The following is a 27,155-nucleotide window of genomic DNA, read 5'->3' on the forward strand; positions in this document are numbered from 1 at the left end:
TTCTCCCACATCCCAAAAACATACAGATAGTTTCATTGGCTTCCCCCTAAATTGGACCTAGACTAGGATACATACACTACACTATACATGCATAGACACATAACTATGGTAGGGATTCTATTGTGAGCACCTCTGAGCTACAGTTAGGTGACAAAACAATATACTCTCTAAAATGCTGCAAAAAATGTTGGTGCAATATAAATAATTCCAACATTTAAGGGTTGGTAAAATGTTCGTCACCCCCTCCCCCCTAAATACTTTCTATTGCAGTGGTGTAGCTAATAACTATATCCACCAGGCTGCTGACACTATGCCAGATGGGGCATTTTTTTATATTTATACAATTTAATTTTGCTCTATTTCCTCGAGGCACCTGCATAACTTGTGTGTTATTTTAGATGAGGAATAAAAGTTTTCCATGATCTTACAATGGTTCACTGAGGTTTTCCACCCTTCACAGAGAGAGTAACATTTGGTACATCGATGTGCTCTGTGGTTTTCTCAGTACAATGTGACCTGTGTCTGGAAACGCAGGTAATGACAGGTCACATTTTCCACTTGTATGTAGAACATACGGTAATTAAAGAGGTTTCCATTGACTCAAGTGAGCAGTTATAGAAAGTGGATCCCACAACAAGGCTGAATAATGTAAAAGGACAACAAGGATGCAGTAAGATGAAGACAGATAAGCAAATAGTTGCTGCATGCAGGATATCTCCTGATGGCTAGGCCATTGGCCTTGATGCTGGAAGCCGTGGTAAATGTACCACAGACACACAGCGTGGGTTACTACTCTACTAGCACAGCCACAAGTAGCAATATGAGCGCACCGCACATCACTAAGGAGCACGCGCTAGCTAACAGGACTGCACGCTATGTGCATGCATTAATAGCAACCCGCGTTGTGCGTCTGTGGTACATTCACCTTGGCTTCCTGCATCAAGCTACCCCTTGTCAAATTACTAGTGCTAAAAAAGCTCTTGCAGTGTGGACCAGGCCTCAGAGGGCGCCCAGCAGTGAGGGAGAAGAGGAGATGGGGTTGACTCAAGTTTCTTTTGTTTTGTTTTTTTTTATCCCTGCAACTGGCTTATATTTGAGTTTGTTCCTTTAATTATGGCCCTATCCTTACAGAATGTGAAAGGTGTCAGCAAATAAATATGAAGGACAACTGGCAGTAGTTATGATTTACAAATGTGTCACCATAGTTTCATTAATGCAAAAGTTAATCAGGGCCCTGCTTGTAACATAACCCCGCTGTAAACTGACAACTTCCTGTATATTATTGTCTGAATATATGCTGAATATATAAACCATATAAAAGGACAAAACAAAAAGCAAGAAAGCTTTATATCTCGCAGACCATAAAGTCTAGCACTGAAATTCTGATAAAGCATCCTAACTGTTTACAAACGAGTCTTCTGATAAAGCAACTGACTAGAACGCTTTGCATTCTTTAGTGGGAGAGAATACAATAGCTTTTCAGTGTGATACTATTAACCAAGCAAAAAGAAATGATGTATGTTATTTATTGCTCACAGTTGTGGGCTTGCTATGATTTTCTATTTTAGTGCATCTAAGGCCCTTCTCCAAACTCAATGGCCTCAATTCTGGTAGCTATTGTTTTGAAGGTAAAATACCTCATGAGGTATTTTCCTCTCTTTTTTGTTAAGCAATTCTGAAAGATTTTTCTCCATTTCCGAACATGAGGTAAATGCATAAAGTGAGGCAAAACATGAGGTATTTCAGCGGTAAGCCTGCAGTAAATAAATAATAGTAGTCTAATGGTCTTCCATAAGTTAGGATAGTCTTTGGAAGATTTTTTGTTTCTTGATGGGGGAAGGTGTATTTGATTATGTAGCAACCTATGAAAAGTATATTTATAGGCATCCCTTATTAAAAAAAAAATCCAGTAAATATTTGGAGTATTGTTTCTACTATTCTTTTCTATTACACAGCCTGAATAGGAACGACACTAAAATAGCAAAAGGAACTCCACTAAAAACTGCAAAATACATACAAATTGACTTTACCTCCAGGTACAGGCAGGTCTTAAACTGATCGGTAAATTATGTCCCAACATGCCCCCTAACTTCCATAAGAATAGCTATTTTCGGTAAAATGAATGCAAATTACCTCACGTATGACCTCATAATTTACTTCATGAGGTAAAACATGACTAAAACCAACCAGAATTGCTAAATATCATTACCTCATGAGGTAAATTACCTCGCATGAGGTGATTTGTTTGATAACCCTACCAGAATTGAGGCCAATGTGCTTTGATTGGATAACTTCCTGCAACTCCCCACCTACTCTCCCTAGGAATTGTAATCGTATTGCAATCGCACCAGATAACGTCACCTGTAAATTGCGTCAAAATGCTTGAAAACTGAAAATCAATTGCACTGTGATGTAGTTTTCACTAGTAAGGGCCCTAATTGTTATTTTAGTCATACCAACAACTTTGCCAAATGAGATTTACAAACTTTATTGTACACCACAAAAGAAAAAAGAAAATGCAGCCCATCAAAACATTCAAGAGAGAAATATTCCATTTCTGCCAGCAGATGGCAGCATCACACTGCTGTATAAACTGTGGTATTGTACAAGGGAAAAACTGACAGTATCTTCCAAGACCTTTATGCTTACATTCCACATCAGGGCAAGGTGAACAAATAGGAAAAGGAGGAAATGAAAGAGTTTCACTTTTTAAACACAGCAATCGGTTAGCGAGCTGGGAAATCCTGCGCAGTTGTAAGCAGAGGAGCAGGAAAATGGGCAGACCACACAGATCAATTGCAACTTTCCTGCTTTTAAAATCTAGATTGGCTTAAGTAGCACAGATTTATTTCATGTCTAGACCAGGGATTCTTGAATTCAATTTCTATACTGGCTTCAGTACTGATAATTCCAGGACCTCTGCCAACTGTACAGAAAACCTCCAGGCATTATGAGTAGAAATGTATTTGTTGTTTGGCCCTGCATGACATTGCAGGCATATAGTGCACTGGTTATGGCAGGAGTGTCCAAACTTTTTAGGCCAAGAGCCAAATCGCCATTCTTGAGAGTGCTGGGGGGGGCTTGATCTAGCAAAATTAGACACAATTTCTGCTAATTGCCGTTAGGCACACTATGCCTGTGCCAACACACCCGCCACTCACTCACACTTTCCCATTTTAGGCACAACATGAAAACTCACTTTTCAGGCACGCATACACACTCAGGACGCCCTGGCAACTGACCACCAATTTTATCATTTCATACACAGCTTCCCTTCACCTGCTGTCCTATCTGTTAACTCTTTAAACTGTAAGGCCAATTGGCCAGGGCTCTCCTCCCCTTTTGCATCCCGATGTAAAAGTCTGTAGTTGATTTGTTCACGGAGTCAGTTGTATCATTGTCTTGTATTGGTAACTGTTGCATTGTTTATTTTTTATTGTTATACCCTGTATGCTGTTGTACAGAACCTGGAAGATGCTGGTACTATATACATCAATAATATTAATAAAATTGTTTTTTTAGAGTTAAAAAGCTTCAGTAGTCCTCTCACTTCAGGTTCCCCTCCTTACCCCACCCACAGCAGCTGCTACATTGTGCTCCCATGTTGCACCATTGCCCCCACGAGGTAATCGTACACATGCAGGAGGTATGTTGCCTGGCAGGAATCTGTATCGCATTCCACGGGAATATTACAGGGTGAACACTACAGCTGCATTGCTAGTCTGCAGTCTGTTGCTATGCAGTGTGGGACTGATGGAGTGGCGCCATTGTCACGTCATGCGGCAGGTGGGTGAGTGAGTGGAAAGAGCAAAGCTCTTAGCCAAATCGGTCCACCTCGCTAACCGAGGTATCAAGGGGAGCTGTACACATGTTAGAGTGCTGGCAGAGGTCGAGTTTCAACTAGCATGTGTACAAACCATTGAACTAGAACTCTGCTCAAAACAAAGGAATCGAGGCACTTGTAGGGCTGATTCACACTACAAGAGCTTTTGAAGCGCTAGCTATTTTGAAAAGGTCTTGCTAATGCAATGCTATGGGGGATTTTTACAAAACCACATCGCTCCAGTGAGAACACACACATAGGATAACATTAGCAAGAACTTTTAAAATCACAAAGCGCTTAGAAAAGCTCTTGTAGCGTAAACAAGCCCTAAGGGCTTGTTTACACTACACGCAGATTGGATGCAGAAAACCTGACTCCCATGAATGCCTATGGGAAAATCTGCATCAGAAAAATCACGTTTAGTGGAAACAGGCCCATAGACCTTCATTGGAGTCAGTTTTTCTGCATCCAATCTGCATGTAATGGAAACAGTCCCTTTAGTGTTTATTTGTTTAATCTCCATTAAAGAGAACATGTGACAACCGGCAAGAGAAAATGAATACATACCTGGGGCTGATCACTCCCCGACGTCCTCCTTCGCTGCTTCCATGCTCAGCTATTATTTCTGATAAGTAAGCGAGTCGGAGCTCAGCGCACATGCGTGGCCCGCAATCCCATGGCCAGGAGTGTTCTGCACCTGTACAGTACTACTGCGCAGGTGCAGAACACTCCCAGCCAAGGGAGTGCAATGGGGGAGCATGCTCAGCTGCACTGCGCCAACTGACTCACCGGGAACTGTAGCGGAGAATGGAGGCAGCAGAGGAGGATGCAGAGGGACTGATCAGCCCACATGGGGCTGGAGGAAGCCCCAGGTATGTATATATTTTCTCTTGCAGGTTGTCTCAGGTACACTTTAAGGCCCGTGCACACACTTGGGAGGAAGGATGACTAGTAGCGCGTGCGTTATATTCCCATGGCAGCCAGGAGGTCAGCATCGCTGGGTGTGAGTAGATCCGCACCCAGCTGACCGCTTACGGGTAGGGAGTCACGGGCTGCCGTACACACGCCTGATTATCGGCTGAGGTGGTCATTATCTGCCACCTTAGCCAATAATCAGGCATGTGTACCACAGCTGGTGATCCTCAACCCACGAGTGATCAGCTGGGCGGATCTACTCATCCCCAATTATGCCGATCCCATTGTCTGGGGCACTCCCCTGCCCACCATGTGACATCACATATGGGCATAGCAACACAGCGCATCTTCTGTTACACAGCAAACATGCATGTGTCAACCCAGCCCAGCGATGTCGCCCAAGGGGATCGGGTCCTGATCCCTGATGAGAGACATCCGTTAGAAGTATGTATATGGCCTTAGACAGGTCTCCTTTACTTCTACTCCCAGTTACCGATGTTATGACAGGACATACACACATGTCTGACACTGAGGGCGGTTTCCAATAGCCACCGATCGCGGCTGTGAGACGCGCGGTGGAACTTCCTGGTCAGCGGGAACGCTGATGAATTCCAGAAGCTGTGCCAAGCACGGCTATGGGATTCACTGCCTCCCGTGCGAAATCTGAGGGCAAGGGATTTGGCTCGCGGCGCCATTATTTTCCATGGCAGAGTTTCCCTGCGCGATTTGCCTGCGGGGAAACTCTGCAGATTCGGCCTGGTTTCCGTGCTAGTGGAAACGGGCCCTTAAGCATTGTTTATATGGGAAGAAAATAAAAACTAGTCATTTATAAACGTCTACATCATTTTCTAAGCACTCTGTAAAAACGTGGCCGAAAAAGTTCCTGTGATGTTCAGAACATTAATACAAGCACTACAACCTGTACAACTCACTTCAATTGTGATGTCTGAGCCCTAAAATAATCTACCAATCAAGGCAGCTGAAATCTATAAAACTAGAGAACATCTATTCAAACTTCAATATTTACCCTCAGGGTTCCAGTTGACAATGACACAGCAGTCCAGTCCTTCACAAACCTCTTATTAACTGTTTTTATTGGTCTGCCTAAACACAGCCAACTGGCAATGAAAATGCTACTTTGGTAATGGAGTAAAGGGGTTAAAGTCTGTGTCAGGTATTTATGGTCACCCCCCCCCCCCCCCCCCAGTGGAGATTCCTTCATTTCTCTGCTGTTACCTAGGCATAAAACCAAGGCTGTCAAATGCATATCTTATGCACTACTGTTAACCAGAGGAGAACCTGGTGTAAGCCAGGAGAGAGCACACCCAAAGAGCAATTTCAGGGTAAAAATGTCAGGCTTATAATGAAACCCATTGAATGAAACTAACTTTCTAATAGTAATGGGCTATTGATTTCAACCAGGCTACATGGAAATTACGAATAACCAATTTTGTTACTGGAGTTTAAAGAGTAACTGTCGGGCATGAAATAAAAAAAATCAATTCTTTATTTTTCTCTGGTAAACAAGTAATACGGATGCTAATCAGGCAATCCAAAAGTTAAAATCACTATTACTTTTTTTGTTGATTAGTCTCCAGTTTACCTGACTCTTGTTTGGTACACAGAAAATTTGGTACATAAAAGAGAAATTGCAGGGCATGCTGGGTTGTCTTTTTTTTGCTTCTCTACTTCCCCTCACTTAACTAATGCAGCCTGATTGGCTGAAGCCTTTTTCTCTCCTGGTTTCCCCTCCCACACCTCTGTTCCTCTCTGATTGGCCAAAATGTCTCGGGCTGCAACAATGCACTTTCTATAGTGAAGGGCGGGCAAATCAGGCAGAGGAGACTAAGGGCAGATATTACATCACGACTGGCTTCAAAATAGCCACAGTAAATATGGAAACTGTCTAGAATAGGATTGTCTACTTTTACTTTATAAAATTCACAGGAATCATAACGTGGACATTGCAATACATCTGTTATGTAAGTAGAGCAAGTATTTATCTATCTATCTTTTTTTTTTTCCTGAGATAGTATGGCTGATCTTTAAATAGACAGCTGCATTTGAATGGAACTGGCAATGGACTGAAAACAGATAGGTCAAAAGTGCAATGACTGTGCATGCTCTGGTTCACATTTTACCATGTCCATTTCTGTCTTTATAAAGGACCACTTGGGCCATTACGATTTTTTTTCAGATAGACGAGTATCAGACAGAAATGGACACACAGTCAATAGTAACACTATTGCCAGTGGCCAAACTATTTTATTTTTTCCTATTTTGAGTGTCAGTGACCAAATTAGCCACTGAGCATCGTGCTATAGAGGTAATTCACATTATGGCCTATGAAGGCGCCCAAATCATCGGCGAAACTCTGAGCCGAAATTAGCTGTCTGGTGCCACTGCCCTGAGAAAACCAGTAGCTTGGTTGGTTCACACATAAAAATGTGTCCAGTGTCCAGTCCTGTTAGTCTGACAATTTGGCATCAGTTTTGTATATATTTTTATGGCTGTGTTCGCACATAAAAGGTATACATTTCCAGTCCAGTCAGATAAAGCTAAATCAGAACTGACAAGACAGTACTGGCCCGGTGTACAATTTTATGTTTGAACCAAGCTTAAAAGGGAGGTCAGTACGTACTTTTAAAGAAACGTGTTAACAGGTGACAAAGTTAACTTTATTGTAAGCCCAGGCTAAAAACCAGTATTAGGACAAGTGCTAACTAGTTCAGCACTCCCCTATATTGCTTACCGCTGCCTTTTCTGTAGTATGCGGCTGCCTCTGCTTCCCAAAACCTGACAATTTGCCTGAAGCTAGGACAAGGTCACTGCTGCCTAACTGTAATAGTGCTAGCACCCATACTAACACTAGGTGGTGCACACATGTGCCACCTAATGTTAGTCCATGGGAGCTGAGCTGCCACACTTAGGCAGCAGTGAAGAATTGTTAGCTCCCTAAACTGATAGAGTCTGGGGAGGAGAGGAAGCTGCATACTCCACAATAGTACAGAAATCTGGCAAAGGACATGCAGATTAGCTTAAAATCGCATTGTTGTAGCCTTAAATTTATAGTAGTAAAGCCCAAACACTTTCCGCATGCCTAAAAACTCAAGTGAAACGCCACTTTTGCTAACCAACGATACACTTAACGCTACACATGCAATTTTGCATTTCAGCATTATTACAAATTTGTACTACTGCCCATGTTAACTGGATACAAACTATGATTTCCTGAAGCTGCCAGAGTGTATGCAGTTTGGTTTGAAGAATACCACCAAATTTCTATCTTTCTGCCAGTGTAAATTGCTGCACAATTTAGGAAGCCTTGCTTACTGACCAAGCGATTAGAGCAAACACTTCTATGTAATACACTCTGTCAAGACATCTTTTGCAATGGCTCGTGTTTACAGACACAGATCAGAACAATGTAAGAATGTGAAAAATGTTTGCTAAAGTCCTTGTAATGCCTCAAGCTGACCTGGAGACTGTTTCCTCAACAAAAGTAAACCATTCTTTAGAACAGAACGGAAGTTCTCCACACGGTGCTCTTATGTGCAGCAATGTGCCACTGTAGCATATTTTCATAAATATAGTATGCCCAAGTTGTTGGTAGTTTATGTACAGAAAACAACTTAAAAGCTGTCACAGTTCTTAGGCAGAACACGCTTATCTTTACGTCTATCACTTTCAATATAAATATTGTCAGATCACTTAGCGTTTGAAAAAGGCAGTTCCACGCTGTAGAACAGTATTCCTTTATAGCCCAACAAAGGGAGGGTTTGTCTTCTGCTTACATAGTAAAATTGGATTTTATGCAGCAGTGCAGTCACACTTGCAGGCTAACGAATTATGAAATGGATGGACTTCTGTCGCCAGAGATTCCAGGAAAAGGACAGAGCTGTGCAAATTTCCCCTCAAGAAAACCTACATGAAAAATTCAGCGATTTACACTGTAGAATTGTGTTGGGTTAATTGTACACGTCTAATAAATGGCATGTGCATTCATGGACATTTACTAAAATTAATAAGGGGAAAAGGTCACACAAACAAAACCAAATCAATAAAGGCTGCATTACACAGAGATTTGTAGCTGCCACAAGTGCAGCTGCCACAAGTGCAGCTGCCAACCACATCACACTAATAGCAAATTTACATACAGAATATACATGCGGATAACTTCTCCCTCGCGAACGCTACTCCCTTCCTCACAACACTTTTGGTGTTAAAAAAATAGGCCAAAAGCTATAATGTGCCGCTGTCGACCCCAATGCAGAGAGTGCACTGACGTGTGACGGCAGATGCAGAGTGCACTATGGAGAGAGCTGCACTATGTATAGCTTCCCATTCATGGCCCGGCTTGCATCCTCTAGTGTTCCAGTCAGTATTCAGATCTGCCAACTAGACCTCCAGTCTCAATGACGTGATCACAGTAAGCCTGTAAATCTGGTGGCCAGTTTGGAAAGCGGTTGGGAACACTAGAGAATACAAGCCAGAGCAAGGATAGGTAGCTATTCATGCTGAAGCACGCTCTGCAGCACACAGTCTGCATATGGAGGACCCCACACATGTACCATACACTATACCCCACCTCCGCAGATAGGCCGACCCAACCCATACACACTTTATTTTGGATGTCAAAAAGTTGGCCTATACCCAGTGACATGCAACACATATATACAGTCATCAACTCTGACCTATAAAGCGGTAAAGTGAAACATCAGCCTAATACTGGCAAGATATTAAATGAAGTCAAAGAAAAGGTATGCTTTGTTACTGGGCATGAATGAACATCTCTACATATAGAAATTATTACTGTATTAGTATTTAGTATTTATATAGCACCAACATCTTCCGCAGCACTGTACAGAGTATACGGTCTTGTCACGTAACCTTCCCTCAGATGGTCTCACAGTCTAATCCCTACCATAGGCATAGGTCTTTGAATGTATTGTATACACAGTGTTCCCCAACCCAGTCCTCAGGGCCCACCAACAGTGCATGTTAATCAGCTCTGCTGAGACACTAATAACACCACCTGTGTATGTTTGTGGTTTTCTGCAAAACATGCACTGCTGGTGAGCCTTGAGGACAGGTTTGGGGAACTTGGTCGTATAAGTGTACATATCGTAGTCTGGTATAAATTTTTTAGGGGGAAGTCAATTAACTTAGCTGTATGTTGGGGGGGGGGGGGGGGACTGGGATCACACTTGTTTGTGGTTAAATGTGCACGTAGCAGATTTTTTTCCTGTATGCTGAAATTATATCTATGCTGTGAGTTGTGAACCATCCTAATAACGAACATTGGTTTTCAGTTGTAAACCGATTTTGCGTGCAATTTGTCTAGTGTGGTCCCAGCCTCAATCAGAAATCTATTACAAGCCAACAGCCTTAGGCCCTTTTCACAACAATGTAAAGCAGAAATAGAAATGCAATAAAAATACCATGAATAGTTGTTACATAGTAAGAGTAGTAAATATCAAAACAAATGAAATCATTATTCAGCATGCCCTCCACTTGCGTGGTGTTTCTGAAGTACCTAGCCAGGCAGATTGTTCCAAGCATATTGGGGAGCTTGTTATTTCCCCTGCAGAGACTTTGGGTGTCCTGCTTATTCCAGTCCCCGCTTGTTAACCAGACTGGATTACAGACCTTGAAAGGCCCTGTTCACACTTCGCACGTTGCCACTCCGGATTCCGGCTACGCATGAAGGAGGCAGACACGCACAACATCAGAAAGTGCATAGATGTCTGATGTTCACACTGCATGCGTTCCGGACTAGTGCGGTCCGTGAACGCATGCTGCACGCATTTTTCAACAAAAAGCGCAGCTGACCCATTCACTTTTAGTGAATGGGATCAGCCGCCCTGCAACGCATACGAACGCAGATGGCGTGCGTTAGTACGCGTTGCGTTTCAATCGAACGGCCATCCACGTTTGATGATGTGAACGTGGCAAAACAAGGGCCCTGCAGAGGCCATACCAGCTCGCTTGCAGTATTCCTCTTGCTGCAGATAACAAATTATGCATAATTATTATTATGCATTATTACTGCAAAATAGAGCTGAAAAGACCAGATCCCTACCAAAGTATACAATATGATGGATAAGAATCTGATAAAGCTTCAGAAGTGAGCTATCACTCAATTATTACCAACTTCCTAACTACCGGTATTTGTAGAGATTGGCGTAGAGCAGGCATGGGCAAACTTGGCCCTCCAGCTGTTAAGGAACTACAAATCCCACAATGCATTTGCCTTTATGAGGCATGACTGTGGCTGTCAGACTCCTGCAATGCATTGTGGGACTTGTAGTTCCTCAACAGCTGGAGAGCCAAGTTTGCCCATGCCTGGTGTAGAGTAAGATTCCGGGCACTGACCACAAAAGCAATTCAAGTTACCTTTAATTTATTCACAGCACCCCAACAGCACAGTGTTGAGGCCTGACAGTCATTTGGCAGGCTAAATGCTCGATTTGTCAGGCTAAATGCTTGATTTGTCAGAAGCATTTAGCTTGCCATCTTGCCTCTGACGAAGCAGGCATTTAACATGCGAAATGGTTGTCAAATGCCTGCTTCGTCAGAGGCAAGATGGCAAGCTAAATGCCCACTTTGTCAGAGGAAAGATGGCAAGCTAAATGCCTCTGACAAATCGAGCATTTAGCCTGACAAACGACTGTAAGGCCTTAACACTGGTTGTGCTGTTGGGGTGCTGGGAATGAATTAAAGGTGACGTGAATGGCTTTTGTGTTCGGTGCCCAGAATCTGTTACTCTACACCAGTGGTCCTAAAAACTAAGGTCTTCGGACCGAATGTGGCCCCCTAAAGCTTTTTTACCTTCGCCCCCCTTACCCCCCCCCCCCCCCACACACACACACAAAATGTATTACCTATCGATGCGGTCAGCTACATCTTTAAATATTAGCAGTCCGCATATAGAATAGCAGTGCTGGCACCACCCATCCACATGGAAGCCAGAAAGCAGTGATTCGCTGGTTTCCAATCAAATTCCACATCAGGTGACACTGCTGTCCACTGCAGGTTGTCACCTGGGTATGCTTCACTGTCTGGCCCACAAAGACTTTTACATCATTTTATGTATACTCCGGCCCTTCAGCAGTCTGAAGTAGGTTGACCCGGCCCTCGACCCAAAACATTTGGGGACCCCTTCTCTACACCAATCAATTCATAGCTGCTTTTCTGGAGACACGACTATAGTGACCATTTATAAAATCGAATCTAAGATGGGAACAACTATATCTGATTGGACTTATCTGAACTATGGATGCATACACAAAAGTCATTGTTTTAGGCCATCTCTTACCTGACAATTTCTGGACTAATTCTGCAATTAAAGGGAACCCGAGGCGTGAGGGATATTGAGGCTGCCATATTAAATTTCCTTGTAAACAATGGCAGTTGCCTGGCAGCCCTGTTGATTTTCCGACATACAGTGGTTTGCAAAAGTATTCGGCCCCCTTGAAGTTTTCCACATTTTGTCATATTACTGCCACAAACATGAATCAATTTTATTGGAATTCCACGTGTAAGACCAATACAAAGTGGTGTACACGTGAGAAGTGGAACGAACATCATACATGATTCCAAACATTTTTTACAAATAAATAACTGCAAAGTGGGGTGTGCATAATTATTCGGCCCCCTGAGTCAATACTTTATAGAACCACCTTTTGCTGCAATTACAGCTGCCAGTCTTTTAGGGTATGTCTCCACCAGCTTTGCACATCTAGAGATTGAAATCCTTGCCCATTCTTCTTTGCAAAACAGCTCCAGCTCAGTCACATTAGATGGACAGAGTTTGTGAATAGCAGTTTTCAGATCTTGCCACAGATTCTCGATTGGATTTAGATCTGGACTTTGACTGGGCCATTATAACACATATATATGTTTTGTTTTAAACCATTCCATTGTTGCCCTGGCTTTATGCTTAGGGTCATTGTCCTGCTGGAAGGTGAACCTCCGCCCCAGTCTCAAGTCTTTTGCAGTCTCCTAGAGGTTTTCAGCCAAGTTTGCCCTGTATTTGGCTCCATCCATCTTCCCATCAACTCTGACCAGCTACCCTGTCCCTGCTGAAGAGATGCACCCCCCCCCCCCCCCCCCCCCGAGCATGATGCTGTTACCACCATATTTGACAGTGGAGATGGTGTGTTCAGAGTGATGTGCAGTGTTAGTTTTCTGCCACACATAGCGTTTTGCATTTTGGCCAAAAAGTTCCATTTTGGTCTCATCTGACCAGAGCACCTTCTTCCACATGGTTGCTGTGTTCCCCGCATGGCTTGTGGCAAACTGCAAACAGGACTTCTTATGCTTTCTGTTAACAATGCCTTTCTTCTTGCCACTCTTCCATAAAGGCCAACTTTGTACAGTGCATGACTAATAGTTGTCCTATGGACAGAGTCTCCCACCTGAGCTGTAGATCTCTGCAGCTCGTCCAGAGTCACCATGGGCCTCTTAAATGCATTTCTGATCAGCGCTCTCCTTGTTCGGCCTGTGAGTTTAGGTGGATGGCCTTGTCTTGGTAGGTTTACAGTTGTGCCATACTCCTTCCATTTCTAAATGATTGCTTGAACAGTGCTCCGTGGGATGTTCAAGGCTTTGGAAATCTTTTTGTAGCCTAAGCCTGCTTTAAATTTCTCAATTAACTTCACACCCCACTTTGCAGTTATTGATTTGTAAAAAATGTTTGGAATCATGTATGACTTTCGTTCATTTCTCACGTGTACACCACTTTGTATTGGTCTTTCACCTGGAATTCCAATAAAATTGATTCATGTTTGTTGCAGTAATATGACAAAATGTGGAAAACATCAAGTGGGCCGAATACTTTTGCAAACCACTGTAATTAGTGTCCGAGTCAAAACCCTGGAACAAGCATATGGCTAATCCAGTAAACCCCACGTCAGAGAACCTGATCTGCTGCATGCTTGTTCAGGGTCTATGGCTAAAAGTATTAGCGACACAGGATCAGATGGACTGTCCGGCAACAGGTATTACTGAAAAAGGAAATAAATATGGCAGCCTCCATATCCCTCTCACCTTAGGTTCACTTTAAGGAAAGTAAGCATTCTACTTTTGCTGCATGCTACACTCACTGCAGCAGGAAGTCTACACCAATAGGTGAAAATTTGAAAAGATTGCTTTTCACAGCCGGGAGGAGGAAAGTGATCATTCATTTTGCAGAATAATAATGATCCCAAAAACACAAATAAAATCATAGGCAATGAAAGAAAAACTAAGTTACGTAGCAGATGCTCCTTGCAGAGCCCAGATCACATCATCAAGCTAGTCTGGGATAATGTGCTAAGTCTGCAGTGGAACCTTGGCAAGTTCTTCACAATGCCTGGAACAACATCCCATACACAAAACCTTCAGAAACTGCACAAAAAAAAACTTACGCTGTTATATACTGAATTTCTGACAATAAGATATATAGATATATAGAATGAAAAGTAATATTTACCTGCAGAGTCTTGACGCACGCACGCACGCACGCACGCACACACACACACACACACACACACACACACACCTACCTTTGAACATATTGCACCCACAGCATTAGAAATTGGAAATTCAACAATACTATCTAGCTAAACCTTACCCAGTGTTAAAAACAGTTGGTAAGTGGGTTGCTCGATTAAATTCAGGCCACCACCAGCTTGAAATATGCTAATGCAAAACAAACATGACATTTCTGTGATTTTGTTTGTAATTTTATGAGCATGTGGAGCAGCTCTCCAAGCATGCAACACAATTCTGCTGGATTCCTTGCATCAGCATAATGGTGTGGGGGCTTTACCTCGCAAGTAGTTAAAATGTACCAGAGACTAATAGTAATAAAAGATTTATAGATACCTGGGGCTCCCTCCAGTCCCCTCTGCACCGATGGCTCCCACACAGTCTTCCTTTGGCTACTAGTTGTTAAGGTAGAAGCCCCGTAAGTCTGGCCAGTTGGCGCATGCGCTGTGCTGCTGCACGCACGCCCCGTCTCACGTGGCTGGGAGCGTTCTGCATCTGCGCAGAACAGGAAGCAGGACGTGCGCATGCGGCCAGGCCACGCAGTGCGCCCCAATTGGCCAAGCTATCGGGGCTTCTAAGGGAAGAACAAAAAAGCAGAGGAAGACAGCATGGGAGCAATCAGTGCAGAGGGGGCTGGAGGAAGCCCCAGGTATGTATAAATCTTTTATTACCATTTGTCTCAAAGTCTCTTTAAATGAATGTTTATACTTATGTTCACCATAACACTTTACATACGGTAATTTGTGCAACTTGTGTCATACATGCAACAGCTATGTTGCTTAATTTAACATGTGTATAGTCAGTATACCAGGGTTTAGTGAACATACCCCAATTTATAATAGAGGAGAGGGAAACCTGCTTAGCTGCAGTATCACTAGCACGGCATTTACTTCAATAGACAATGCAGTTAGAAACATGTTGAAACATAAGCCAATAGCTTAAAGAGGACCTCCATACAAAAAAAAATAAAAAAAATAAATCCGTCAGAGCTGCTGTAATGAAAAGTTTTATTTACCTCCGGAGTCTTGTCCCACGAAGTCGCCCCGAAGACCCCACATCACTACACTTCCGCCACTTGGCACCGCCTCCCCTCTCTCCTCCGAGAGAAAACACCTGGCAATTTAATGCAGTAAATAGCTTGCTGGTTTTCTCGGAGGAGAGAGAGGAGGCAGGGACAAGCGGTGGAAGTGTAGTGATGTGGGGTCTTCAGGGCGGCTTCGTGGGACAAGAGTCCACAGGTAAACATTACTTTTCATTAAAGCAGCTCCGACAAATATTTATTTTTTGTATGGAGGTCCTCTTTAAGTGTTACTACGCTGTACTTGGGTCTGCTTTGATGAAAATTGTTTATGGTATTACTGAAAGCATTCTTGCTTTATTTTTTTTCAACACAAAAGACAACTGGGCGAGATTAATGATGGAGTGGGACCCATTTGACTCTCAGGCCACTGATTTGTCTATGCTGGTATAAATGGAGGAAGATGGAGATAAAGGAGGTACTGTTTTATCTAGAGCTCCAATATAAAATGGAGCTTTCAGTTTTGCATACAAACAAGGAAGTAGCAGAATACCAACTTTTTGTGTTATGCCTATACCTACTACAGAAGGCTAAGCTTCCACATCTTATGACCAGGTCACTGAGGAAGTTCACAACAGGAATAGAGGCAGCCATATGAACCTCAAAAAGTTCTAAGACTTTCCCACAACACTAAGCTCAGTAACCGTCACTTGTAAAGAGATGCACAAAACACTAGTAGGGGAAAGTAAAGTTACAGTATGAGTAGCATTTGTTCAAAATGAATACGATCAGCTTAGATCATCAGAACTGTACCCAGATCCAGCATTTTCCTTAAGTGAAAATGAATAAATTTGCATACGATAGAATTTGTCAGTCACCTTCTGTCAAACATTCATGAACGCATTGATACCTACCTTTTCCTAAATGTGTGTTTATGCTCATGTATCTGGCTGTTCCTGTAAGGCTCTTGTGTTCTCTGTAGGGTATGTGCTTCTTTGTTTCAGGGTCTATGTACTCTTTCGCCAAGCCAAAATCTATTATGTGAATTATTTGCTGGTTTTTATTTCCTGGGCGACCTATCAAGAAATTTTCAGGCTTTACATCTCTATATATCAAGTTCTTTGAGTGAACATATTCCATGCGGGAAATCTGTTTAAAAATAGAGGGGGGAAACGCATGTTAAACATAAATCATGATAATACAAACTAAAACATTCAGTTGTAATGTTCAATATAGAGAATATTTAATGAGACAGTGATTCAGATTAGAATGTTAAAATAGGGGCGGATTTACACCTAAAGAGAATGGCCTCAATTCATCAAGCATCACCACATTCTGTAATGTTGAAAACAGCGGATTTTTTTTTAGAGCATTTAGGTCAATTCATCAAGGCTGTTACCGCATGGAAAGCTGAAATTACAGAGCAGCGAGGTAAATTACAGACTTGTGCGGTAAATACCTCAACACGTCAGTAATTGTCAATTCATCAAGATTACAGCATGCGCTAAAGCCAAGTAACCTACTCTATAATTACCAGCAGCTCTTCTCTGTCGGAATCAGTGCAGAGGAGCCATGACTCACACAAGCATAGAGGGATACGCTATGACTGACAGGAGCAGTAGCCAATAGAAACAGCTCCTGTCCGCTGCAAGTCCAGCTGGTCTGACATTAATAGGTTGAGAAGGCTTCTCAGGAGGGTCCACCTTTTCTACCCCCAGGCAGCGAGCAGAGAGAAAACAACAATAGTGGTTTCCCCTGCCTACCTTCAAATGTTTAACCTTTTAGGTTCCTGTTTGAAGATGCAGAGGAGCTAGTGTAGAAATCACCTAAGCATGGCATGTGTAATGTCTCGTGGAAGTTCAGCTAAGCTGCTCCCATCGCTCTACCACGGCAGATCCCCCCCCTAGAATCCCTCCACTGGCTTCCTATCCAGTCCAGAATCAGATTCAAGATACTGTGTCTGACCTACAAATCTGTCCACAAAACCGGTCCAACCTATATTTACGATCTTACTCAGAGGTACACAACTAGCCGCTCACTCCACACTTCCAATGAACTTCGCCTAACCGCCCCCCGCATCACCCAGTCCCATGCACGCCTCCAGGACTTCTCAAGAGCTGCTCCAATACTATGGAACTCCCTACTAGGCCTGAACGATTTTAGGAAAAGATTGAATCACACGATTTCTGTCAGAAATTGCGATTTCGATTCGATTCACGATTTTCTTCAAATCAAGCTTTATCACTAATTTAACAATGTGCACAGTAACTAAGGAGCAGCTAAGGAATAGCACCTTAGTTTCACAGTGTCCCCACTGCAGCTTTGCAGAATGCAGAAAGATCACCAGTCAGTCACACAGCAGTCATCATTATCACGCTGACACACTATGCAGCATAGCAGAGGCTTGAATGACAGGAGTTTGGGCGGAGTCTGCTGCTCATGGTACAGTTTGATTGGCACGTTGGCGGAGTCTGCCGCCCGCCCAGCAAATGATGTGTAAGCACTGGGGAGGAGGGAGTTGCCTAGTGAGAGCCAGTCTGCTGCTCATCACACCACTTAATAAAAGTGACACAAATCACAAAAGGCGATTGTCAGCAATCAAAAGACTCAGCCTGCCACCTCCCCAGCTTATGATGTGGAGATCTGGGTGGGAGCGAGGAGTGAGACGCGGGGACAGAGTGTGAGAGTGGAGGTGGGCGGAGTCAGCCGCACATAATACAAGGTGATTGACAGCCTTGTGGGCGGAGTCTGCCATCCAGCCAGCTAATGTTCCGGAGATGTTAGGAGGAGTGAGCCGCACGAGTGAGAGAGCCTGTGGTCGGCGACTGTTTGCCGCCCTCTGCACTGATTGGCTACACACTCGGCGGAAGTTAGGGGAGAGAGTGAGCCAGCTGCACCCGGAAAACGAGTGCACCCGGAAAACGCTGGTGCTGAGCCGCCGCAAACCGCCGCTAAACAGAGCGGGAGAGTGGACTGCTGGCCTGAATGCAGAGGAGGGTAAAAATCGTTGCCATGGCGATCACGGAATTGTCATTTCGATCAAAAAACGATTTATCGTTCAGCCCTACCTCCACCCATTAGGGCAGCCCCCTCCTTCAACATCTTCAAGAAAGCCCTCAAAACTCACCTTTTCACTCTGGCCTACTACCCCTCACAAGTGCTCTAAACCTACAGCTGAACTCTGGTCCCCTACCTTCCGTGTCCTTACCTCTCCCTCTAGATTGTAAGCCTTTGGGCAGGGTCCTCCTCCTTTTGTGTCCTACCTGATCTTGCACCTCCATTACTGTGAACCCATGCTATGCATCTGAGTGAACCTAACTTGCCTAATCTCCATGCTCCATCCAGTGACTGACTAAGCATTACCTGGTACTCATACTATGGTGTGTGATCTGGTTTTCTTGTATTCCTGTATTGTCATATTGCTGTATGTCACCCCTAAATATTGTCTGTAACCTAAATTAATGTTCAGCGCTGCGTAATAGGTTGGCGCTTTATAAATACAATAAATAAATAATAAATAAATAAGCAGTGGCAATTAAATAAAATGTTAACCACCCTGGCGTTCTATTAAGATCGCCAGGGCGGCTGCATGAGGGTTTTTTTTAAATAAAAAAAAAACTATTTCATGCAGCCAACTGAAAGTTGGCTGCATGAAAGCCCACTAGATGGCGCTCCGGAGGCGTTCTTCTGATCGCCTCCGGCGGCCAAAAGTAACACGGAAGGCCGCAATGAGCAGCCTTCCGTGTTTGGCTTCTCCTGTCGCCATGGCGACGAGCGGAGTGACGTCATGACGTCAGCCGACGTCCTGACGTCAGCCGCCTCCGATCCAGCCCTTAGCGCTGGCCGGAACTATTTGTTCCGGCTGCGCAGGGCTCAGGCGGCTGGGGGGACCCTCTTTCGCCGCTGCTCGCGGCGGATCGCCGCAGAGCGGCGGCGATCGGGCAGCACACGCGGCTGGCAAAGTGCCGGCTGCGTGTGCTGCTCTTTATTTCATGAAAATCGGCCCAGCAGGGCCTGAGCGGCACCCTCTGGCGGTAATGGACGAGCTGAGCTCGTCCATACCGCTAAGGTGGTTAAGAAAGTCTAATGGACAGATTCAGAGCGGGCAGAGGCAGTATAACAAACATGTACATTCTAAAGGGTTGTGGGGATGCCTTTTACTATTGTAATGCCCTCACTGTAATGAACAGCTTGTACCAACACAGACACTCCACACTGCTCTGCAGTTACCGAACACTTTTTTTTTAAGCATCATATTTCGGTAAATTACCAAAATTCTACAGCACCTGTAAAAATACTGATGAGAGAGATTAGGTTACCCTGTATTTCTCATTTGAAGTTTGTAATTTCTGTTTTTCTGTAAAATGATCTCAGCACTGTTTGGTCAAAGAAAATTCCAAATAAAGTTTGTTTTAAAAAAAAAAATACTGATGAATTAGCAAAATAAAATCTGAAATACCGAACGTGGTATTTTTCCGGCTTTTTTTTATCGAACAGCCTTTGATAAATTGAAGCCATTGTATGTTATCCACAGCTGACAGGCTTTCTTGGCCACATACATTATGGAAGAGCTACAACATAATTATCTGACAGCATAACAGCAAATACAAAGCAAAGCTTTCCTTAATGTCCCCCTTAACCCTGAAGGCCCCAAGATACAGTTTTCCCTTTCTAACCTGTACTCCAAAGGTGGGGGATCTAGTGATCATAGCGGCCAACACTAGAACTGTGGGCATGAGGCTACGTTCACAGTGGTGTCTTGTGTTGGACAATATAATTGCACTGCTAATGCGATGCAATTATATTGTAATATTACGGTCACATTGGTACATTTGAAGTGTGGTGTAAAGGATCTGTCAGGCACAATGGGATGCTTGCAGTGCATTACTGCATAACACTAGCGTTAACAGTGGCAGTGGAGCATACTTTTTCCCCCCCTCCACTGCATTCCTGTACAGAGAACAAAACAAAAACTCCCCAGTGTGAACGCAGCTTTACAGCCACAGTACCAGATGATAAAGAAAGCTTTTAGCTTTGAGAAATTCACAGTATTAGAGGATGCTTGAGGGTGATGTGAGCCTATCTGTTAAAAGTTCAACCAAAAGTGGACCTTGCAAATGGACAGAGACCCTAAACATTCCAATAAAAACATCATGAAGTGGCTGATGAATGAATAAAAGGCGCTAGATCTAAATCCCACTGAGGAGTGATTTGAAAAAGACTGAGCAACCAAGTAACTCAAATAACACAGAAGGCTACATGAATGAGCAACAAAACACACTCTCTTAGTTCATGTCAGAGACTGGTGGACAATTACAAGTAACACCTATTTGAGGTCCCCCCCCCCCCACTAAAGGGGGATTTGCCATACTTTACAGTCAAATATATACTTTCTGTACAGGAAGAATTACAATTTGATCAATAACGTTATTGGAAAGGGTTTTTTTCAGTTGTTACATTACTTTTATCTTTGTATACAGAATGAAGCAAATATTCCTATATGCATATATTGAAAAAGAAAAAGGACCGTTTAGTTAATACTATGAACACTTCAGGTATCACAGGCAGAGGCGTATCTAGAGGGGTGCAGGCATGGCTCATGCCATGGGCGCCACAGCAACATGGGCTCCATGCTTGCCCCTGTGCTGCACCCCTATCACTCAGATCTTAGGTCAGATTATTTATGTTATCTGGGGAACATGGCTTCTTAACTTATTACCGTATTTTTCGGAATATAAGACGCACTTTTTCTTCCCCAAAACTGGGGGGAAAAAGTGGGTGCGTCTTATATTCCAAAGGTACGGTATTTTCGCCCCATAATATACTTACCGGATCCTGCCGCCGCGATCCTAGCCTCCTTCGTCTGTCCGCCGTCATCCAATGTCGCAGCAGCCGTCATCAGAGGGTCCAGCAATCCCATCCAGTATCCCCGACTGATCCCCGCTCTTTAAGTGTCCAAGTCGCCGGCTCCTCTTCACTGCAGTCATGCTTGTATGCAGGCTCGCGGTGATTACGCGCTGCCGGGGCCGCCTTCCTCCATAGTTACGGCGTCCTCTTCTTAGATACAGTGCCCCCTTCTGTGTGACGAGCGGCGCATGTGCGCCGGGGTCACGCATGACGTCAGGCGCACGTACGCCGCTCGTCACGCAGAACGGGGCACTGTATCTAAGAAGAGGACGCTGTAACTATGGAGGAAGGCGGCCCCGGCAGCGCGTAATCACCGCGTGATCACCCCGGGGCTGCATACAAGCATGACTGCAGCGAAGAGGATCCGGCAACCTGGACACTTAAAGAGCGGGGATACTGGATGGGATTGCTGGACCCTCTGATGACACCTAATGGGACCCTCAGATGATGGCGGCTGCGACTCTCGGGTGATGGCAGGCAGATGGAGGAGGGGAGGATCGCGGCGACAGGATCAGGTGAGATGCAGCAGGGGTGTAGTGTAGTGTTGTTTGGGTTGGCTGAAGGGGTTACTTAGTGAAGTGTAGTGTAGTTTGGGTTGGCTGCAGATGTTAGTGAGGGAAGTGTAGTATACTGTAGTGTAGTGTAGTGTAGTGTAGTTGTAGTAGGGGTTAGTGAAGTAATGTGTAGTTGATGGGGGCAGCAGGGGTGAAGTGAAGTGTAGTGTAGCAGGTGTTAGTATAGATGGGCAGTGTAGCTTAGATAAAGACAGTTTTGGGGGAGTTAGAGGTCCATAAAAAGCCTCTGCACCATAGACGCACCTAGGTTTAGTTTATTTTTTTTTCCTGATTTTTGCCCTCTAAATCTAGGTGCGTCTTATATGCCGGAGCGTCTTATATTCCGAAAAATACGGTATGTAGTTCATGCTTGGCATATTTGTTAGGAAAGATGGAAGAGAGAGAATAAGAAGAGATATTTCCAAAAAATAACTTCAGCAATATCTCGAGCCAAAAAAAAAAAAAAAAAACACAGGCAACCATAACATGTACACAAGAAAAGATGCTGTTTTTAGAGAGGAAGGGGGCTTGTGGCAAGGGGAGAGGGGCGCAATTTCAGTGTTTGCCATAGGCTCTAAATTAACCAGGTACACCCCTGATCACAGGTACTTACCAGCTGTATGGCTATCATGAGGACAGTTTTCAGGGAAAATGTTCTGTCACACAAGTCGAATAAGTCTTCTAAACTTGGCCCCAGCAATTCTAGCACCATGGCATTATATTTACCACATGGGCCAAAGTAATAAACCTGAGGTACGCCATCTAAAAAGAAAAGACAGAAAAAAAAAAAAAGTTACTATACACTGCAGGGATAATATATGACAACACTTTTTATGGTATAGATTCATAAACTATGCAAATACATGTACATGCAATATATCTTTAGCCAGTTACAGAGCTTACAAAACAAAAAGTCAGTGTAAAAAGAAACAGTCAAAGATTTTGTAACATTTAATATCTACAGAGTAGATATTACAGAGTAGAATGACCATTTTTAACATTAAGGGTCTGATTCACAGAGCGGTGATAACTCAGTTATCACGCCTAAAAGACTTGGCGTGCTAAGCTTTGCACCGCTGAGTTAGCACTGCTTTGTGCTCTTTATCGCGCGCAAAGTCCCGTGCAATTCCGTGCGCAGCGCCCATAGGGTTTAATTGGAGCATCACGCGCACTGCACCGCACGCAAAACTTTGCGTGCGGGATTTGGCACGAGTTTCATTTTATCACGCCTAAACTGAGTTTAGGCGTGATAAAGGGCATTTAACAGGCGTGCAAAGTGTTCGCACCGCTTTGTGAATCAGGCCCTATGTAACTATTGCCTTTCTAGACTTCCCCCTCAGAATCAGACTGGAAGCAATCTTCTGTTTTGTTTTGTTTGTTTTTTTGTACTAAACTTAGAGCTGCAAATAGAAGTCACTGCAAATGTTAGTAATACAAGTTTGTGATGATCAAAAGTTGGCAATTTGGTTAGGAAACAGTCTTTCAAAGATTGGCGAGAGGCACAGCGCAGCAATCAGTAGCAACTTTCCTGCAATGAGAGGAGGTAAAGGAAGACCCTCGCAAAGCCTCAGTATATTTTAGGGGGCAAAACCAACTCAAGCTGGGAACAAATTGTAGGTGAGAGAATGGGACCCTCACCTGTCTGGAAGACACAGCTACGTTTCCAGTCCAGAAAATGAATGCAGAGAGGAAAATATTTTATAGAAACCAGCAGCCAATAACTGCTTGAACTCACATTTCTCTATACATACATTAATAAAAAATGAAAAGTGCAACCACCTAAATGGTGCTCCGCAGGAGACCATGCATCCAATGCTACAAATGTTTCCTGGCATTGGAATGCCCAAATGAATTCCTGTCTGTGCAGAGAATCACTGGGCTTTCTACAATTATTACACATAAGGGGGGAAAAAAAACAAGTCTACCCATACAGCCATCAGAGACATTGCTGTATGAGCCCCAGAACTAATTATACAATACTGCCAAAACCACAGATTTCCATACACTAGAGCACTGCTCCTTCTCCAGATCTTCAGGCACCGGCACCGCTAATTTAAAACAGACCCCCCCCCCCTGCACCAGCATTGCCACTGCTCCTCCTCCACCTCCTCCAGATCACCCATGCATCAGCATTGCTTACTCTCCTCATCCCCTAGTTTCCGATCCTCCTACAGCAGCACCGCAATGTTCTCTAAATCCTCATACATACAGCAGAACCTCACATATCAGCACTGCTCCCTCTCCACAACACCAGGTATAAGCACCGCACCTCCTTCACCAGATCCCACACCAGCACCGCTCGTTCCTCTCCAGATTCCACACACCAGCATGGCTCCTCCTTCTACAGATCTCCACACACTAGCACTGCCTCTCTTCAGGTGCCCAAACACCAGCATCGCTAATCCCTCAAGATCCCAACAAACCAGCACAGCTCCATCCTCTCCACATCCCCATGGCTCCTCCTCTTCAGATCCCCACCCACCAGCATGGCTCCTCCCTCTACAGATCCCACACACCAGCAACGCTCCATCTCCCTCTCCAGAACCCTACCAACCAACACTGCCCCTCTCTATACAGATCCTACACACCAGCACTACTCCCTCTCCCGAATTCGCCCACCAGCACTGCTCCTTCCTCTCCGGATCCCCACACACCAGTATGGCTCCTCCCTCTCCAGATCCCCACACACCATTATGGCTCCTCCCTCTACAGATCCCCAACCACCAGCTCGGCTCCTCCCTTTTCAGAAACCAACACACTCGCAAGGCTCCTTCTCCAGATCCCCACCCATCGTACAGCTCCTCCCTCTGCAGATCCCACGCACCAACAATGTTCCTCCCTTTCCCTCCCCACACACCTGCACTGCTCCTTCCTCTCCAAATCTCCAAACACAAGCACGGCTCCACCGTCTCCAGATCCCCACCCACCAGCATGGCCCCTCCCCCTTTGGATACCCACCCACCTGCATGGCTCCTCCCTCTTCAGAACCCCACCCACCAGCATGACTCCTACATATAGCCCTGCCTTACCAATCTGTGGTCACCACTCTGCCTCCATCTACTCTCCTGTTTGTGGTATAGTGTAACAATTACTGCAAAAAAAGCTGTACACTAAAATAGTTATAATCAGCAATGCAACTCCTCCAGCTATGATCTCTTTGCCAACAACCAAGGTTCTGTTTTCAGAAAGTATGTATACTTTTCCTTGAGTTCTGCACCACGTGACATGATGATTATAGAATCCACTCTCTACGGGAAAATGGAAAGAGACTCTCAGATACAGATCTAAAGGCGATGGGAATGAAGGAGCCACATTGCCAATGTTCAGCATTGTGTGTTCAGCACTGTGTGAATACATTGCATACACCGTGTTATCAGATATCACACCACAGACATACAGCAGCAGGAGCCAAGTGCCAGCCAAGGAGTGGCCATATAGTATAGGAACCCCAGAGGCAGGGGCCTGGTCACAGCGTAACTTCTGCTCCTATGCCACTGACAATTATACTGGTGTAAATTTACACTAAAGCAAGACTTTTTTTTTTTTTCTTTTTAATTCCTTGCGGGTTATTTTGTTAAATACAACCACGTAAGAATAAAAATAAATAAATAAATCACAATACAAATACTGTACGGATATATAAACATGCATCACATTTACACCTAACAGATGATGTTATAAGATTTGCTCAAATGGGGATGCCCTTTCACTTCAGCCAGTGAATACGCCAAGCACAGGCTTAGCTGTACAGTTTAATATACTAGATTAACCAGGATTAAGCATATGGAGTATGGGAAAAGAGACTGGTGTGCTGCATATTCCAGAATAACATAAGTAAATGTTACATGACCACAGACACTAAACTCAGCAGAAGTTTACTGGGAAATGATGTTTATGGTTTATATACATAAGGAGGGTGATAGTGAAAGATCAAACAAGGTGCAGAGAAGATCCTTTATGTGTCATTGGTCTGACTGAACATTTCCATTGAATAATGAGATATGGCATTGCTTTCCATAGCTCATCTCCTTAAAGTCATACATACCTTGCTTTAACAAAAATCTATGAAAAGTGAAGGTAATCTCGATTTATCAATCATTCTGTCAAACATGCTAAATAATAGCTAACCGGTAGTAATCGATAGTTAAAATTGACTATATGACTGTTTTAAGTTGATCCAAGGGCAACATGATCAACCCCTATAATTACAGGTAGTCCCCAACTTACGCACGACCCGCTAATACGAACGACATGGATTCTCCGTTTCCATGGGAACTAGTCAAAAAATGCTTCGAATTAGACTTACAGTTTTTGAGAAAATCGATTTAAAAAAAAAAATCAAAGAAAAAAGGCTTTTAAACTTGTATAAACAGGTACGAAGGGCAGGACACTAGAGGCACAGAGGAGGTACAGGGGACAGAGATGGCACAATGTTTCGACTTAAAGGGGTATAAAACCCTGACATAAAATTCAATAAAAACATGTTTTCCTACTTTTTATATGCCATACAGTTATATTTGCTTTTGTGCATTAGTAGTATTATTCATTTAGAAATTACAAGGTTCCAAAGTACACTTTTTTCCTGTCCTGTGTTTAACCCTTTGAATGCTGTTCAAGTGAAAAAAAAATGCTGGTAGTATATAATATGCTGTAAATACTGTTTTAGAGTAAGAATTGCTGTGGTTCAATCCGCTTTAAGAACAGATTCAGGTTAAGGAGGAACCTCCAGTCCCTATCTCGTTTGTTAACCGGGGACTACCTGTATTTACAACAAAAATCTGGTGCAAAAAAAAAAAAAGTAACGAACGTGGGCCAACAACCTCAGCGCAAAATACCAACCCTCCATTTCTGCATTATTTATCAATGCCTAAAATAAATGCATGCACAACAACGTAGATTCAAATTGCATTTAGCTTTCTTGTCAGCCATACTATCTCAGAAAAAAACACCGATATAAGTAGATAATGTATTATGTAAGTAGAGCAAGCATAACTTGCTCTACTTACATAACATATGTATTGCACTGTCCACGTTTTCATTTTAGTGATCTTTCCAAAGTGAAAAAAAAAAGAAAATCCTTCTTAGCATTTCCCTATTTTAAGTGTGGCTATTTTGAAGCCAATCCTGGTGTCATTTCCTCCCTTACTCTCCTCTGCCTGATTTGCCTGCCCTTCACTATAGAAAGTGCATCGTCTCAGGCTCAGCATGAGAAATTTTGACCAATCAGAGAGCAATAGAGGTGTGGGAGGGGAAATCGGGAGGGAAGGAGGCTTCATCCAATCAGGCTGCATTAGTTAAGTCTGAGGGGAAAGTAGAGAAGCAAAAAAGGACAACCCTGCATGCCCTGCAACTTCCTTTTTGTGTACCAAATTTTGTGTGTACCAAATAAGAGCCAGGTAACCTA

At 43.7% G+C, this 27,155-nt stretch overlaps 1 protein-coding gene across 4 annotated transcripts in view; it reads right to left on the minus strand.

Moving 5' to 3' along the window:
- The window catches only part of CSNK1G3 (casein kinase 1 gamma 3), a 204,229-nt gene that overhangs the window by 41,921 nt on the left and 135,153 nt on the right, over positions 1–27,155 (minus strand). For all 4 annotated transcript variants that reach the window (XM_068246924.1, XM_068246900.1, XM_068246909.1 and 1 more), the window contains 2 exons: positions 22,365–22,513; positions 16,205–16,439 (listed from right to left, as the gene is read on the minus strand). In XM_068246924.1, coding sequence (XP_068103025.1) covers positions 16,205–16,439; positions 22,365–22,513 — 384 coding nt within the window. The remainder of the gene's footprint in view (positions 1–16,204; positions 16,440–22,364; positions 22,514–27,155) is intronic.

The sequence above is a fragment of the Hyperolius riggenbachi genome, chromosome 1 (genome assembly GCF_040937935.1).
Source record: "Hyperolius riggenbachi isolate aHypRig1 chromosome 1, aHypRig1.pri, whole genome shotgun sequence".
NCBI classification, from domain to species: domain Eukaryota; kingdom Metazoa; phylum Chordata; class Amphibia; order Anura; family Hyperoliidae; genus Hyperolius; species Hyperolius riggenbachi.